The 15834-nt window shown below is 36.6% G+C and overlaps 1 protein-coding gene across 15 annotated transcripts in view; it reads left to right on the top strand.

Annotated features, from left to right (window-relative positions):
* The window catches only part of TRDN (triadin), a 415240-nt gene that overhangs the window by 344662 nt on the left and 54744 nt on the right, over positions 1–15834 (top strand). For 12 of the 15 annotated variants that reach the window (XR_010750049.1, XM_066373320.1, XM_066373321.1 and 9 more), the window contains one exon: positions 3297–3335. The exons of the other annotated variants lie outside the window; for them this stretch is intronic. Coding sequence is in view for 11 of the 12 variants with exons in the window: in XM_066373320.1 (XP_066229417.1) it covers positions 3297–3335 (39 nt within the window). In the remaining variant the exon portion in view is untranslated. The remainder of the gene's footprint in view (positions 1–3296; positions 3336–15834) is intronic. 15 annotated transcript variants of the gene reach the window in all.

A 15834-nucleotide genomic window follows, 5' to 3' on the forward strand; every position in this document is an offset into this window, starting at 1 on the left:
TTTAAACAGTAATAGAGGGTCAATAGTAAAGGTCTCATTCCCTCTTTCTGGCCTCTAGGTCTCAATCTCCAGCATTAACTGCTGCTCTTAGTTTCCTAAATGCGTGTGTGCGTGTGTATGTATACATTTGTCAAATTATATAAAGAGAATTATCATTTTTATATGATTAAAACCAAGAGCCTTGTGTGACTGAAAAACTAAACAACCTTTAGTAAAAATGCTATCTACCTTAGAAATCTGTTGACAATTTCCTACATGTCAATTTCTGCTTTGTATAGTCAAGGGTAATATTCTAATTCTGTAAGAAAAAAAAAATTATCTCGAGAGATCATGCAATTTAAATTCATGAGCATATTTTAAAAATAACCAAAGTTTTTTCATACATCACTTATAATTCTCACATAAATTTTACAATATTTATTTTTTTCATTCTAGCAATGACAAAATTAAGACTTGAAGGTTTAAGTAATGCCCTAGGTCACAATACTTAATGAGCTTAATTTTTAAAGCTAGATTATGACTTAAAAGCCTCTTTTTCACACTTCTCAAGAAGTCTCAACTTGTGAGATCCTCCTGTTAGTGTTTGCACAATACCTAAGATCAATAATTTTATCAAATTGAGAGCATCTACAACCACGTGCATGTTAGATAGTGTGTGTTCATAATTGTGCATCATATAAAATTCTAGGTACAAGGTAAGTGTTGTTTCTGGTTGTATTGCATTTATGGCTAATAAAAATATTCTCCACAACTTTATTTTTTCAAAAGATCTTTTTAGCCTGACCAAGCAGTGGCGCAGTGGATAGAGCATCGAACTGGGATGCCGACGACCCAGGTTCAAGACCCTGAGGTCACCAGCTTGAGCGTGGGCTCACCTGGTTTGAGCTAAAGCTCACCAGCTTGGACCCAAGGTCGCTGGCTTGAGCAGGGGGTTACTCGGTCTGCTGAAGGCCTGCGGTCAAGGCACATATGAGAAAGCAATCAATGAACAGCCGAGGTGTCACAATGAGCAACGAAAAACTAATAATTGATGCTTCTCATCTCTTCTTTCCTATCTTTCTGTCCCTGTCTATCCCTCTCTCTGACTCTCTCTCTCTGAAAAAAAAAAAAAGATCTTTTTACAAACATTAGGACTAAGATGATTTCATGTCAAGATTACATCATTGACAAGAGAAAGAGCCATGTGTAGAGTGAGAAACAAGGCTCTTTCAAATAGTTACCCCTACTTGATGAGTGAAATATCTATCAATCCCATTCCATGACATTGAACTTTTATCTCCAACTATAGACACATAAAATAAATTTCTTCTAGGACTACAGTTATACAAGAAATAGCATTTGGATTTTTTATATTTACCATTTTCTTAATTTATTCAATAATATTTACTGATCATATACCAGTAATGACATCATTATTGGTATATGATCATATACCAATATCAGATATTTAACCAATTGCTGATAGTTGAGTAGTAAACAGGACATAGTTCTTGCCCTTATGGAATCTAAAATCTAAAAAGGTCCTGACCTGTGGTGGCACAGTGGATAAAGCGTCGACCTGGAAATGCTGAGGTCACTGGTTTGAAACCCTGGGCTTGCCTGGTCAAGGCACATATGGGAGTTGATGCTTCCAGCTCCTCCCACCTTCTCTCTCTGTCTCTCTCTCCTCTCTCTCTCCCTCTGTCTCTCTCTCTCCCTTTCTCTCTCCTCTCTAAAATGAATTAAAAAAATTAAAAAAATCTAAAAAGGGGTACAAAGCATAAACAAAAAATGTTGAAAATTAAATTTAAAAAATTTATATAACATTAAAGCATGTAGAAAACATTTAAAATAGCATATATTCTGCCCAGTGAAGTGAACATATTAACAATAACAACAACAAAAAAAAAATGTGTGCCAGGGAGTGTTGAAGTGCAATAATAGCACTAATATCACTTTTTACAGTGTATACATTCCAGCATTGTAAGAAGTAGGGTGAGAATGTCTGTATTATTCTTTATTATATAAAATTCTGTGATTAGACAAATTAGTTTTTTTATTGTAACTCCATAAAACAAGGCTTTATTAGGCTAAAATCCAAATGAAGCTGGCTAGCACTGTCCCTGACACACGGTCTATACTCAATAATTATCCCAACCATGAGATTGGTTTTTCTACTATTTGAAGGAAATAAAAATTGTAATGTACCAGAGCTTTTCATTAATCAAAAAAAGATGTTATATTAAAAGAGAACCATAAGGCCTAGGCATATTGTTAAATAAGAAGAAGGACTAAGAAAACATGGAAATACCTTCAACTATCACATTGGTTGGGATGGTGTCATGAGTATCATCTAAATAGCTTATAAAATTATGTGTTTCAGTACAGTAGTCTGAGGGGAAGGGTGGAGGGATTGGATGAAAGAAGGGGAAGGGAATGTTCAAGAAAACATGTATACATAATGCACAGACACAGTTAACAGTGTGGTGATAACCAGAGGGAAGGGGTGTGAGGGCTCGGTAGAGGTGGGCAAAGGGCGTGGACCAAAAGTGGGGAAGGAAAGAAACATTGCTAGGGGTGAAGGGCTTATGATGTGGTGGGAAGTGGTGGTTGGTTGAGTTGTGTACTTGAAACCTTTATGGTTTTGTGAACCAACGTTTATCCTAATAAATTCAAATTAAAAAATATATTTATCCAATAATGAGATTTAGTTAAAATACAGATTTTCTAGGTGAAAATTATTGCTGTAAGACAATAGAGACAAAATATATAATTTTATTAATTGTTTATATCATTATACTTAATTTAAGCTAATTTATTTTATAAAATTAATAATTATAGCTATATTAATAGAAATAATAATTATAACAGCTTGAAATTATTAAATGAAACACCAGGTGGAGCTCCATGAATTAAGTGTATGTAGTTAAAAACAGAAAATTGCTTAAATTGATCAGATTAGGAAAAATTACACTTTTCTCCTAAACAGTTCTTATTAATTTTTTTATTGAGAATACTTAGATAATGTATGAATCATAAGAAACAGACTCTTATTAAAGAAAAAATGCCAAATTCCTTGATTAGTATGAAACTATTTTAAGAAACTGAATTTTAAAACAAAAGTTCTTTTGCTTATTTACTTTATAATTTACCAATAATACATGTTCCATTGTATATTGATAAAACTATGTAACTAAAATTGAAATCGAGAAAAGATGAGAAAAATCCATAAAACCTTCCAGTTAAACTACTTACTACTATTTTTATTGAATGTTTACTGTTTTTCCTTCTTTGTATGTATGTATGTATATACCCAGAACTTGAAACTAAAAAAGATGAGAAATCATCCAAAGCAGGTAAGGTCACTTTGAAAGCTTTACAAAGTTATAAACAAGGCTGATTTTATAATTAGGACTGAGTAAATCCTTGAGATGCCGAAAATATTTTGAAAAAGTATTTTAAATGTAGTCAGCAATAAACTCACATATAGGCTAAAATGAGAATAGATTCTATGTTTTCTGGTAACAAATTTGGGATAAATTCACTAAAGCACTGGAATTTTTAGTATATGCTGCTCTGTATTTATCTCCTGGACAATTAAGTACAGTTTACAAAGTGCTAAGGAAAAAATATGAATTTCAGAGTTTCTAGCCCGATCATAACAAATGCCTAAAACTTATCCTTATGATTGATTGAACCTTATGAAATCACCTAAATTTAACTATTTTTATCACAAAAACAGTAGTTTCACACAATTTAACCTAAATTATACAACTATATTCATTTTTATTAATTAAATATACAGACATTTTGGAAAAGATATTTCTTGCCTTATTATTCATTAATTTGAAAATTGCAATATTTTTTAAAGGTGTTTCTCACAACAGGTTTTGTGGGAGAGGAAGTTCAGATTAGCTGGGTACTTTTTAAGACCTGTGTTAAAATTCAGAAGAAAAAACATCATTAAAAAAAGAAAATGCAGAAAAAGAAGACTAAAGTTATTGAGAAAAATTATAATTATTTACACTCTTTCTAGGGCTAACCCTATTTCAAATATGTTATATTTTTATAAAGATATTTATATGTCTATAGCAATATATGTAAAAGAAGGTTATATCTCTGTCTCTGTATATAGTTAAAATGATATTATACACATGTAAGAATTCATAGCATTGGTCTTAAAAATGTTTGCATATACTCATTTGCACAAATTTTAACCTAGAGTTAAGTAATTCTTATTTCACCTTTCTATGTACAGTGTATCCGTAGAGTCATGGTGCACTTTTGACCAGTCACAGGAAAGCAACAAAAGACAACAGAAATGTGAAATCTGCACCAAATAAAAGAAAAAGCCTCCCAGTTTCTGTAGGATGATGTGGCAGCATGTGCGCATGTACAGATGATGACGTAACACCATGTATACAGCGGAGCAGCCCACGGCCATGCTAGTCGAGATGTGGATGGTACAGAGGAAAGTTCAGTGTGTTCTGTGGCTCGCTAAATTAGAATCTGTGACCAAAGTGCAACGTGAATATCGGCATGTTTATAACAAAGCGCCACCACATAGGAGTAACATTACTCGGTGGGATAAGCAGTTGAAGGAAACTGGCAGTTTGGTGGAGAAACCCCGTTCTGGTAGGCCATCAGTCAGTGACGAGTCTGTAGAGGCTATATGGGATAGCTACCGAAGGAGCTCTAAAAAAATCTGTGCATGAGCCCACATCGAACTGCACTGAATGGGTATGAAACTGGGAGAGTTTTCCTTTTATTTGGTGCAGACTTCACATTTCTATTGTCTTTTGTTGCTTTCCTGTGACTGGTCAAAAGTACACCATGACTTTATGGACACACTGTATATGTTGAATCTTAACCTGAATTATTACCGTTACTTCTCTTAAAGGTACCGCTAATATATCAAAAGGAATTGTTTGTGTTTATTTTTAGTGAATAATTATTTTAAGTGATTTTATATAATCTGAAAGTATGCATTTTTGGATGATAGTGTGAAATATTAGCAATTTTAAACTGTAAGAAAAAATACATAATATAAATACAATGACATATTGAGTCTTTACATCAAAAATTATAATTTCACAGGAAAAGACTAGATATTGATGACATTAACTATATAGAACTCCAAGGTCTCAACCATGAGAATGGAGAAGGTGACCAAATGTAGACGTTGCAAAAGGAATGCAGGTATCATGGGTGTTGGTGAGACATCCACATAGAGATACTCCAGAGACACTTGGAAATTGGGAACACTCACTTGGACTCCTCAGATTAGGTTTTGTATACCTGAGTTTAGAGGTTTTGAATAGAAGGCAAGAAAAAAAAAAAAAAGGAAAATCCTGGATGATCAGGAAATGCCATGTTATCAGCATCTCAAGGCAGATACACTTTTTCAAGAAAAAGTGAAAAAGTCAGCAATAACAAAATCTCAAAACGGTCAAGGGACATAGTGACTGAGAAAAAGCCATTATGTCTGATGAAACCCTGTCATTCTGTGACCTTTTGGAGAGTATTTTCATTCAAGTGGTGGAAGTAGAAACCAGTTTATAAAAATTAACAACAGCATTTACTCGTAATAAGTGGAGACAGAGCAGAATTTTTTTTTCCCAAGAGTTTGTTGTTAAAAGGAGACAACATATTATATCCCAGCAGGTAGAACCAATTAGAGGTATTTGTTGTTTTCATGTCTGTAATAGGTGGAGTTTTCTAAGGAGAGGAGACCAAGAAATCCACAGGGAGATATTAAGAGATAACTGCCCAAAATATGAGAAGTGTTGGGATGCACCCTATAGAAGAAGGGAATTAGCTTAATTATGAGGAAGAAAAATCTCCCCTGAGATAAAAGAGCATAATGAGAGGATAGATTAAATTAAAGCTGAGTATATGTATAATAGAAGGCTTCTGCTGAGTAATATTTTCTGCTAAATTCTTTTGTGCAAAGGTGACCACTAACATGTCTGTTGCCAGATTTTAGGGATTTTTTTTGTTGTTGGTCATATTATGCTGACCCTTGGGCAATATTGACCATATTTACCATCTCTTATTTCTAAAAAAAAAAAAAAATTATTTGTGGCAAAACTAAGTCATCTAAATCCACACTGTTAATATAAAAACAACAACAAAAGATGACTGTGTTTTTAACTACTGAAGCAACATTACAAGAATTATTTATTTTTGATGTAGCATATTATTAGCCACTCAATTCCTTTTTTTTAACCCCACAATGAAAATGATGACAAATAGAACATGCATTTATTAGGTAATTGGAAAATAACTAGGTATTCTTTTTGGGAAGCAATGAACATTAGTTATAAGTAATACTGCAATATTTCATTTTTTATTTATTAAAGATTAATATTTATAAATAAATCCTTTAGAGTTTTATACCTGCTTTTCTAACTGCCTAATCAATATCTTGACATGATTACTCTGCCCACACCCCATTTAGTTTAAAATTGAACTCAACATCACTTCCATCATCTTTTTCTTCTGTTTCTTATCTCAAAAAATAGAATTCATGATCACCATTCAGTTACATTGACTTACACTTCTGAATCATTTACAGCTTCTCTTTCTCTTTCACAGTCCAGCGTCCAAGCAGGTGCCAAGTATGTTTCTCTCAAATTTGTTCCCTCTTTTTATTTCTCTCTCTCTCCTATTAAGACCTCAGCTCCAGTTCTCCTAATTTTCTGCCTAAATAAATATACAAACTCTTGACCTAATCAACCACTTTGTTTCTGTATCCTCTTCAAAGATCCACAGTAAGCCCATGCTAGTTATCTTCTCTAAGCCTATATCATTTTTTCTTCTTTTCTTTTTTCCTTTTTTAGCGACAGAGAGAGGGACAGATAGGCACTAGCAGACAGGAAGGGAGAGAGATGAGAAGCATCAATTCTTCATTGTGCACCTTAGTTGTTCATTGATTGCTTTCTCATATGTGCCTTGATCAGGGAGCTCCAACCAAGTCAGTGTCCCTTTGCTTAAGCCAGCAACCTTGGGCTCAAGCCAGCGACCTTGGGCTTAAAGCCAGCAACCTTTGGGCTCAAGCCAACAACTATGGGGTCATGTCTATGAGCTTGCACTCAAGCCAGCTACCTCAGGGTTTAAAATTTGGGTCCTCTGTGTCCCAGGCCAATGCTCTATTCATTGTGCCACCACCTGGTCAGACTCTAAATGTATATCTATGGGGAGCAATATGAGGTTCACTGGCCCTGACATATTTCATTAGGCTCCCATTTGTCTAATGGGCCACCATCACCCCTCCCTTTATAGACATTTAAAAGATCATTAGTTCTATGCATTTTTTTTTGTCTACTTGGTGTCTTTTGAATATTTCCCTTTTATTTTAGGTCCACAAGAAAAGCATATGACCTATTTAACTTTCATCCAATTTTGGCTATATACTCTCTCAACTACCCTTTTATTAGCTATAAACACACACCATGAGTTCTTCAGCCTTGGTCTCCTTGTACATCTTTTCCTACGGCATATCATGTGATATCCATGTTTGTTAATGGTTTTCTTCTAACTTGGTGTCTCAGCTCCTATATTATATCTTCTGTGAGCTGTGTAGTCCTCTCTAATTTCTGAAACTGAAAAATCTCTCAAAAGCCACCATGTCTACAACAGGTCAAGAAAATTATTCTTATAAAAAAGAAAGTGGTAGATAGTAATTTTTTAAATCTATTTTTGACATGCATCTTGGTTTTGAGGTACAACACATACAGAGTCAGTTTTAACATAAAAGAGTATTGGAGCAGTTTGGTATAGAAGGAAGAGCTCTAGGACAATAGATGTGGAACAATTTCCAGCAAATTACTTAGGTTCTGAAGATAGTCACCTATCTATAAAATAGTCACCATCAATATGTTTCATGCTATTCTAACAAGTATACTGTGAGAACCATGTGATATAATATATTTTAACGTGTTTTCAAGAGCTATAAAAAAGAAAAAAATATAAAAGGTTATCATCAATAGCCTTGTTATTCTAAGTGTGATCTACAAAGCAACATCAGCATCAACCAGTTGTGTGTTACAAATGCGAAATCTTATGTCTTACCAAGAATTGCTGAATTAGTATTTGGATTTAAGAAGATCACCAACCTTACCAGGTGGTGGTGCAGTAGATAGATTGTCGGACTTGGATGCTGAGGACCCACGTTTGAGACCCTGAGGTCACCATGTTGAACACGGGCTCATCTGGTTTGAGCAAAAGCTCACCAGCTTGGATCCAAGGTCGCTGGATTGAGCAAAGGGTTACTCAGTTTGCTGAAGACCCATGGTCAAGGCACATATGAGAAGGCAATCAATGAACAACTAAGGTGTCACAATGCACAATGAAAAACTAATGATTGATGCTTCTCATCTCTTTGTTTCTGTCTGTCTGTCCCTCTCTCTGTCTCTGTAAAAAAGAAAAAAAAAAGAAAAAAAAAGAAAAAAAAAGACCACCAAGTTATTAGTATGCATTTTAAAATTTGAGAAGTACTATTGTAGAATTCATAGACATCTAATACTGTCCTTATCTTCAATAGAGAAAAATATCAAGCTTCTCTATTACCACCAACTTGGCTAATTTAAGTCGAACATATATTTTTGAATGGTTGCTTTCTAATTAATAGTGAAGTCTTCACACTTACAAAGCACTAGTTTGGAACTTTCTCACTTATTGGGTAATTTCTGGACTTTGTTCATCCCAGCAATTACTGAGAAAAGAGCCATTCCTTTCTCCTAACAACATAAGCAGACAGGGACTGGGCTTATCTATGCATTCATTTGAGCTTAAAAGGAAGAAATAAACCCATATTATGCAAGAAGAATATGTACAGTAAAGATAAAATGTCTTTATATTTCATCAGCTTGCTAATCTGTTGACTCAAATAACTTAGCCAAAAATGAACAGTATGTACTCATACCTATCAATCAACTAAGTATCTTTGGCCCATAGTATTTAAGGAACTTTTTTTTTTTACTTTATTCAATTTATGTCTGTCATTATGTAGAATAAATGCATTGCAATATCTATTTAAAAGTTATCATAGGGATTCTTCAAGAGAAATATATATATATATATATATATAAACTTTATTTTATGGATTTTTTTACAGAATAGACAAATAGGGAGAGAATATATACTTTATGTCTCTCTTTCTATCTCTCATATACACACTACTTAAATACTTTATATACATTCTTAAGTTAACCAGAAAACATTGACTATGTAAGGCCTCTATAAATTGCTGAAATGATTAAATTTCAATTTTATTAACTAAATTATGGTGCAATCAATGGCTAAATTTAGTTCAATAAGTATTTATTGAATTCCTATTATACATTAAATATTTAATTTTAGGAATATAAGAATAATAAACTTAATGTCTCAAGAAACATATTGTATCAAGGCAAAGATCATTCAATAAAAAGCTAATGTCAGCAAAAAGAGAATAAGTAATTAAAGATCAAACAAACAAGAAAAGCTATGCAGAATGTGCTTTGCGAACCCAGAAGAAAGTTATATTTCTACAGCTTTTGATTCAGGAGAAAATTCCCACAGAAAAAAATACAGGAGTAGTTTCAGAAAATGGGCAAAGATTAGCCAGGTGAAGAAGAAAGCCAAGGTATAGCATTTCAGTCAGAGAGAAAGCACAGGCCATAGCTGGGTGTGGGAACCAGTGAAGAACACTGGGAGCTACAAGGATTTCACCTTCACTGCAGTGTGGCATGTGAGCGGAGGATTGGGGTAAGTGAGGCTAGAGGGCAACAGCAACAGAAAACCATGGCTTCTTGAGTAAGGGTTGTGTCCTTTTCCTTGAGGAAATTGGGAACAATTAATGTCTTAAAACAAAATGAGATAACAGCGTAAATTAGAATTACAAGTTGTTCATTTTGGCTAACTACAGATATTGAAAATAAAAAGGATGCCAATAGCTTTAGAAAATTCCTTCACTGTGGGATGAGACCATTACACTCAGACTCTAGTGTTATTAGAAGATCTTCATAGAACATTAGTAGGAAGAAAAGGAAGAGAGCCATTACAGAAATATCTAGGAAGTAAAATTACTATAACCTAGGCGTGGGAGGGGGGGGGGGGGAGAATGTATGGCCAGGGGCCACCATTGTAGCCATTCACATACAGGTTCTCATTGAATTTGGGCAGATGGTAAAGAAATGGCAGAGTCAAAGGATGGTGGGCCATTCTGTTTATTGGTGTCTCATCAAAACAAGCAAGCCACAAGAGAAGCCAAGGGAAAAGCAGAAAACCTGCTTTTTTCATAGAGGGCTAGGGATCAGGGAGGCCTCTACAATGCTGTTAGCAGGAACCGAGAGAACAAGAGCCCCTGGTCTGCCTCATTTTATAGTGTAGAAAATTAAAGCCTTTAGCCAATATACAAATAAGGAAGTCTTTGATACAAAGCCACTTATCTGAGGCATAAATAGAATTCCTCATAAGCAGGCATCCCCAAACGACAGCTCGTGGGCTGCATGCGGCCCCCTGAGGCCATTTATCTGGCACCCGCTGCACTTCTGGAAGGGGCACCTCTTTCACTGGTGGTCAGTGAGAGGAGCACTGTATGTAGCGGCCCTTCAATGGTCTAAGGGACAGTGAACTGGCCCCCTGTAAAGCCAGGAGGCACGGCCAGGGCTGCCACTATCACAGCAGCCCAGTCCATGCAGGTTCGCATTGGATTTGGACAGTCGGTAAAGAAACAATGGAGCCAAAAACTGATAGGCCATTTTCTTTAATTCTAGCTTGCACCCAGCGGGCAAGTAAAAATACACACTGGGCTCCAAAACCCACTCACATTCAGTGCTCACAAAGCCACTGACTGTAAAGCCAGGAGGCACGGCGAGGGCCACCATCAGAGCAGCCTGGCCCATGCAGGTTCGCATTGGATTCGGACAGTCAGCAAAGAAATAACAAAGCCAAAAGCTGGTGGGCCATAGTCTTTAATTCTAGCTTGCACCCGGCGGGCAAGTAAAAACATACACTGGGCTCCAAAACCCAGTCACATTCAGTGCTCACAAAGCCACTGACTTATCCGAGTTTCCTAGAATCAAAGGTTTCTAGCTCACCAGCCTTATTCTCCTCAGTTCCCCATCTCCTTCCTTATCCCAGATACAAACTCTGCCCAAACTGGCTTCTCTCTCAGCACTCTGCCATCTTGGCTGCTTCTCCTGGCCTACTCCACATGGCCTTTCTCTGCTCTCCTCTGCTCTCTCTTCTAATGATAATCTCAGGAACCAAGAGCCCCAAACTCTGTTCTGCCCCCATTTTATATTGTAGCTTCACAACCTCTAATCCAATATACAAAATAGGGAAGTCTCTAGTAGAGTCACTTCTCTGAGGCATGATTGGATTGTACCACCCCACATCAAAAAGGGTGGGAAAGGCTTAATCCCAAAACCAAGCCCCAGGCTGCAACGATCCACAGAGACACACATTAATATCACCTGGGCAATGGCCTCCACATGGGCAGTGGCACCATCTTTAACAAAGTGAGCATAATATATTTTATCTGCCCAACACTGACTTATCCGAGTTTCCTAGAATCAAAGCTTTCTAGCTCACCAGCCTTATTCTCCTCAATTCCCCATCTCCTTCCTTATCCCAGATACAAACTCTGCACAAACTGGCATCTCACTCAGCACTCCGCCATCTTGGCTGCTTCTCCTGGCCACATGGTCTCTTTCTGCCCTCTTCTCTCTGCTCTCTCCTCTAATGATAATCTCAGGAACCAAAAGGGCAAGCTCCCGTTCTGCCCCTATTTTATAGTGTAGAAATCCAAACCTTTAATCCAATATACAAAATAGGGAAGTCTCTAATACAAAGTCACTTCTCTGAGGCATGATTGGATTGTAGCACCCCACAACAAAAAGGGTGGGAAAGGCTTAATCCCAAAACCAAGCCCCAGGCTACAAGGATTCTGCCTGCCCACAGAGACACATTAATATCACCTGGGCAACGGCCTCCACGTGGGGAGCGCCACTTGAACAAAGTGAGCATAATACATTTTATCTGCCCAACACCCCCTTTGTAAAAAGTTTGGGGACCCCTGCTCATAAGAGTGCACCACCCCACATCATGCACAGTCAAGGGTGTGGGAAAAAGCTTAGTTTTGAGAAGACCTTAGTATTAAATGGGAGGAAAAGGCTGAGTCTTAAAACTAAGCCTTAGGCTATAAGGACTTTGCCAGTTTACAGCCTGTCTCCCACACCCAAAGCGAGCAAGCATATATATTATATTTACAAATTTATTTGACCAACAGGGGGAAATAAGAAAAATTCAGATTAACTACCTAGTTTCTGTCTTGGAATAGTATGTGAACAGTAGTGTCATATACTGTGACTGGAGTTTTTAAGAGTGGCATTTAGAAAAAGGAAGCTATATCCATAATGTAAATATTTGATATTTTAGACACATTTTTCTTGAGCAATTATATGCTTGGCAATATGCTAAGTACAAAAACACATTGGTAAACACAGTTAAGTTCCTGCCCTCCTAGAGATTATAATCTAATTGGGGTAGGATGGGGAAGAGTATTTAGAATTAGAAATACCTGTAAAATATGCATTTAGATATGTTTATCAGGCACCAGGGGAGAAGGCATCATGGTAGATTTGGAAGTCCCCAGCAAAGATGTGCTGGCTTAAATGATGCGAGTTACTGACATCTGCCAAAAGGAGTGTGACAAAGGAGAGGCCAAGAACTGAGGAAGAAAACCAGAAGAACACTAATATTTAAGGATTGGAGAGAGGAGAAAGAGACCCTGAAGGAGTTTAAAAGCAAATGGAAAAACAGCAGACAAAAGAACAGAAGCAAAAAAAGAGAAACTTAGAATTTAGAGAAAGCAGGGAGGAAAGGCTATCAAGGAGAAGGAAGTTGAGAAGTTGTCAAATTTATCAGGAATTTACAGTGAGATTAAGTCTGAAGTATAATTACTGGAATGTATAATATGGAGTCCTTGATGATTGTATGAGCAGTTTAATGAAGCTAAATGGGAGGAAGACCCATTTTGTTTTACTGTGTTTTCTACAGTTTGAGATATTTAGCTGGAGATTGGGAATTGGGACCAGAATATATACCTTTTATATTTCGTATGCATTGTAGGCTATGACTTTGAATCTTCTCTAAAAGGAAAAAGAAAGTGTATTTAGTTAAGAAAACAGCATGGCATAGTAAAAAGAGGGAGAGGAGATATCAAAGAAACTCTAGGTCAAATCATTTCTAATCTGCCAAATAAGATATAACAGTCATTATCTTACAATTTTACAGCATTAGTGTATCTATAAAACGCAATAATACATGGAAAAATGCTAAAAACTTAAGCATACACAAATTCCACTTTAAAGACATTAGAAATAAAGGATTTATGTCTATAACACCTAAAATATTTGTTTAGTTACCACTGAGCTCAAACCATTTCCTTTCTAAGAAAGATCTCCTTATTTCTTACTTCAGTTTACCTGTGTAATATTTCCCCAGTGGTTCTTATGACACCAATTTTAATTTTAAAACTTTGAACTGAGCCTGACTAGGCAGTGGCACAATGGATGTAGCATCAACGTGGGACAAAGAGGACCCAGATTCAATACCCTGGGCTCACCAGCATGAACATTGGGGGTCATTGGATTAAACCCAAGGTCACTGGCTTGAAGGCCAATGTCAATGGCTTGAACCCAGTGTTGCTGATTTGAGCAAAGGATCACTGGCTTGATTATAGCCCCCCTCTGCACCATCAAGGCATATATGAGAAAGCAGCCAATGAACAACTAAGGTGCCACAACAAAAAATTGATGCTTCTCATCTCTCTCCCTTACCTCAGTCTGTCCCTGTCAGTCCCTCTCTCTGTATCTCTTGCAAAAATAAATAAATAAATAAATAAATAAATAAATAAATAAATAAATAAATAAATACTTGAACTAAGTCTGTCCTTTATGAACTGTAGGTCAAATAAGTTTGCAAAAATGATGTATATATTTGCTCGCTTATAGTTTGCATTGGGTGTGGGAGACAGGCTGTAAGCTGTCTTTCCCACCCTTTTCATACTATGATCTTTTCAACATCCTAATACAAAGATCTTCTCAAAACTAAGCTTTTCCCCATACCCTTGACTGTTGCATAATGTGGGGTGGCGCACTCTTATGAGGAATTCCATTTATGTCTCAGATAAGTGGCTTTGTATCAGAGACCTTCTTATTTGTATATTGGCTTAAAGGCTTTAATTTATACACTATAAAATAAGGCAGAGTGGGGGCTCTCTCACTCAGATCCTGCCATCAGCATTGCAGAGAAGAGGCAGCCAAGATGGCAGAGTGCTGAAGGAGAAGCCAGTTTGTGCAGAGTTTATGTAGAGAGAAGGCGATGGGGAACAGAGGTGAATAAGGCTGGTGGAGCCTTTGGTTCTAGGAAACCTCGGATGAGTCAGTGGCTTTGGGAGCCCTGAATGGAAAGGGAAGTGTTTTTTCCACTGTGTGTACTTCTCGCCCACCGGGTGTGAGCTAGGATTAAAGGTAATGGCCCACCAGTTCTTGGCTCCGTTGTTTCATTATGGTCTGTCCGAATCAAATGCGAACCTGCACAGGCCAGGCGGCTGTGCTGGTGGCCATGGCTACTGACATTACATGAACTATATCATTTTATATAGTTCAGCTGTAAGCATAAATCAATAGCAGTATTGTTAACAGCTTTTCTTTCTTACTGTAAAAGGGAGGAATGTTCTACAGTATAATTAAGCTATTTCTTACACTTGTATTTTGCAAAGTGTTTTGCATAGTAGACTACTTACATTAGTGGTACATAAAAGGGTTTTGAGGTTATATGTGTGGGAAAAGTTCCTGGAATTTATCATACATATGCACACATTTGGGGAGTTTGATATTAAAGAAACCAGCTGAATTTTTTTTATCAAATGTTTTTTAAAGTTATTCTATCTTGATATCTCTTTTCCTTTGTATATAATAGCAGAGTTCAGCTGAACACACTGAGAAATAATGTCTTAAATTTACTTAAAAGATCTCGAGAAGCAGAAGAGCAAGGATCATAGAGGGGTATTTTTCTTTTCTTTTTTTTAAATTAGTGACAACATATATTTAAGAACTCTAAATGAGAAAGCCTGGAAACAATGTTCAGTTGTGTTACAATTAGACCAATGAAGATATGCTAACATGTATAATAAATTTATATCAGGAATTGCTATCTCAAAATTTTATTTTATTTTCTCCATAAACATCAAAAATAAAATCCCTAGAAAATTCTACTATAAATTATTATGGGAGAGGATGCTCATTTATTTTCAGAATTAAAAGGTATTAAAGTTATGCTGACATGGAAAATTGAGTAATTGCTAGTAAGTGGCAGTATGATGTACTGCTTACAAAAATTAGGGGATATTTCAAAAATGAATATGAAGCTAAAAATATCCCCTAATTTTTGTGAGCAGTATATATACTTCATAAGCATCCCTACAGACAGCCATGTATGTCTATGAAACACAGGTCAACCATCATTTGTTTTGTTTTCTTTTAATTCAGTAAGAGGAGGGGACAGACTCCTTCTTGTGCCCTGACCAGGATCCACCCAGAAAGCCCACTAGGGGACAGTGCTCTGCTCATCTTGGGCATTGCTTCATTTTTCAGAAACCAAGCTCTTCTCAGTGCTTGAAGCAGAGGCCATGGAGCCATCCCCAGTGCCCAGAGCCAACCTTGGCTACAGGACAAGGGAGAGAGATGCGAGAGGGAGAGAGGTGGAAAACCAGATTGGTGCTTCTCCTGTGTGCCCAAACTGGAAATTGAACCTGGGACATCTTCATGGTCGGTCAATGCTCTACCACTGAGCCAAGCAGCC

This window comes from Saccopteryx leptura, chromosome 3 (assembly GCF_036850995.1).
Source record: "Saccopteryx leptura isolate mSacLep1 chromosome 3, mSacLep1_pri_phased_curated, whole genome shotgun sequence".
NCBI lineage: Eukaryota > Metazoa > Chordata > Mammalia > Chiroptera > Emballonuridae > Saccopteryx > Saccopteryx leptura.